This window comes from Opisthorchis viverrini (genome assembly GCF_000715545.1).
Source record: "Opisthorchis viverrini unplaced genomic scaffold opera_v5_30, whole genome shotgun sequence".
NCBI lineage: Eukaryota > Metazoa > Platyhelminthes > Trematoda > Opisthorchiida > Opisthorchiidae > Opisthorchis > Opisthorchis viverrini.
In genome coordinates this window covers 1479329-1480152 of record NW_008751686.1, presented here as the reverse complement: position 1 = coordinate 1480152, position 824 = coordinate 1479329, and the positions used below count along the sequence as shown (strand labels likewise).

At 44.9% G+C, this 824-nt stretch overlaps 1 protein-coding gene across 1 annotated transcript in view; it reads right to left on the bottom strand.

Moving 5' to 3' along the window:
• Positions 1–707: 707 nt before the first annotated feature.
• Positions 708–824, bottom strand: part of T265_13015 (hypothetical protein) — a gene marked incomplete at both ends in the record, with an annotated part of 3088 nt that continues 2971 nt past the window's right edge. Inside the window, 1 exon segment of the mRNA XM_009166749.1 lies at positions 708–799. Coding sequence (XP_009165013.1) covers positions 708–799 — 92 coding nt within the window.

Sequence of the window (824 nt, the reverse complement as noted above, 5' to 3'; positions counted from 1 at the left end):
AAAATTTAGACGCGAACTCAAAAGCACACTCGAAAGTTTGTTGGAAGTTCAAAAACAAGGGTCGACTTAAATTGGTGCAAGACAGTCCAATGGAGACCGTTGTAGAGGAGTAGGTTGTTTCGACTCTTAATTGGAATTGAGTTTGCTTTGAAGGCCCCAATTAGCATAGAACTCCTCCTTGTTCGTGAAGCATTATAATGTGTAAAAATTGATGGGGTGCTTCAAAGGAGCCGATAAGATGGGGTCAGATGTGAGACACTCACCTGTTTTGTGCTACGCTATCCATATAAACAGCCACATTCTTCACGGTTTGGAAAGAATCCGCTTTGCGTCGTGGTTATCAGTTTGGTATTAGCGAGGGGATTTAAATTGGTCTGCTGCTCAGGGCTTTTCACAGCCTAGCAAAGTGAATTGGTGAAGCTAACATGCACGCATCTGCCAAGCAATGAGAGGCCACCGGATTTGCACATTGATGTAACAGTGGCTTTTTCCGAAGCAAAAGGGGGCTGCCCCATTAAGCGACTAAGGAAACGTCAGGTAGGCAAATGAGCGCGGTTTGTTTTCAGAATGAATATTATTTGGCCCGAACGCGCCGAAGGAGTTTTCTTGGGCAAGGGTCCACAAAAATCCGTGAATATACCATGCTCAGAATCCAAGCGTAGGTTCGCCTTATCAAAATTGAAGTGACAAGTTTAGCATTTACGGATTCACTGATTCACTGATTGATACACAGGATCGTGGCTTTTGCCCAAGTTTCTCGGGTCAGTTTTGTTCTTGCCGGTCAGTGGCTGTCGTTCACCTGAAAGGCGCAAGTGAAAAAAGGG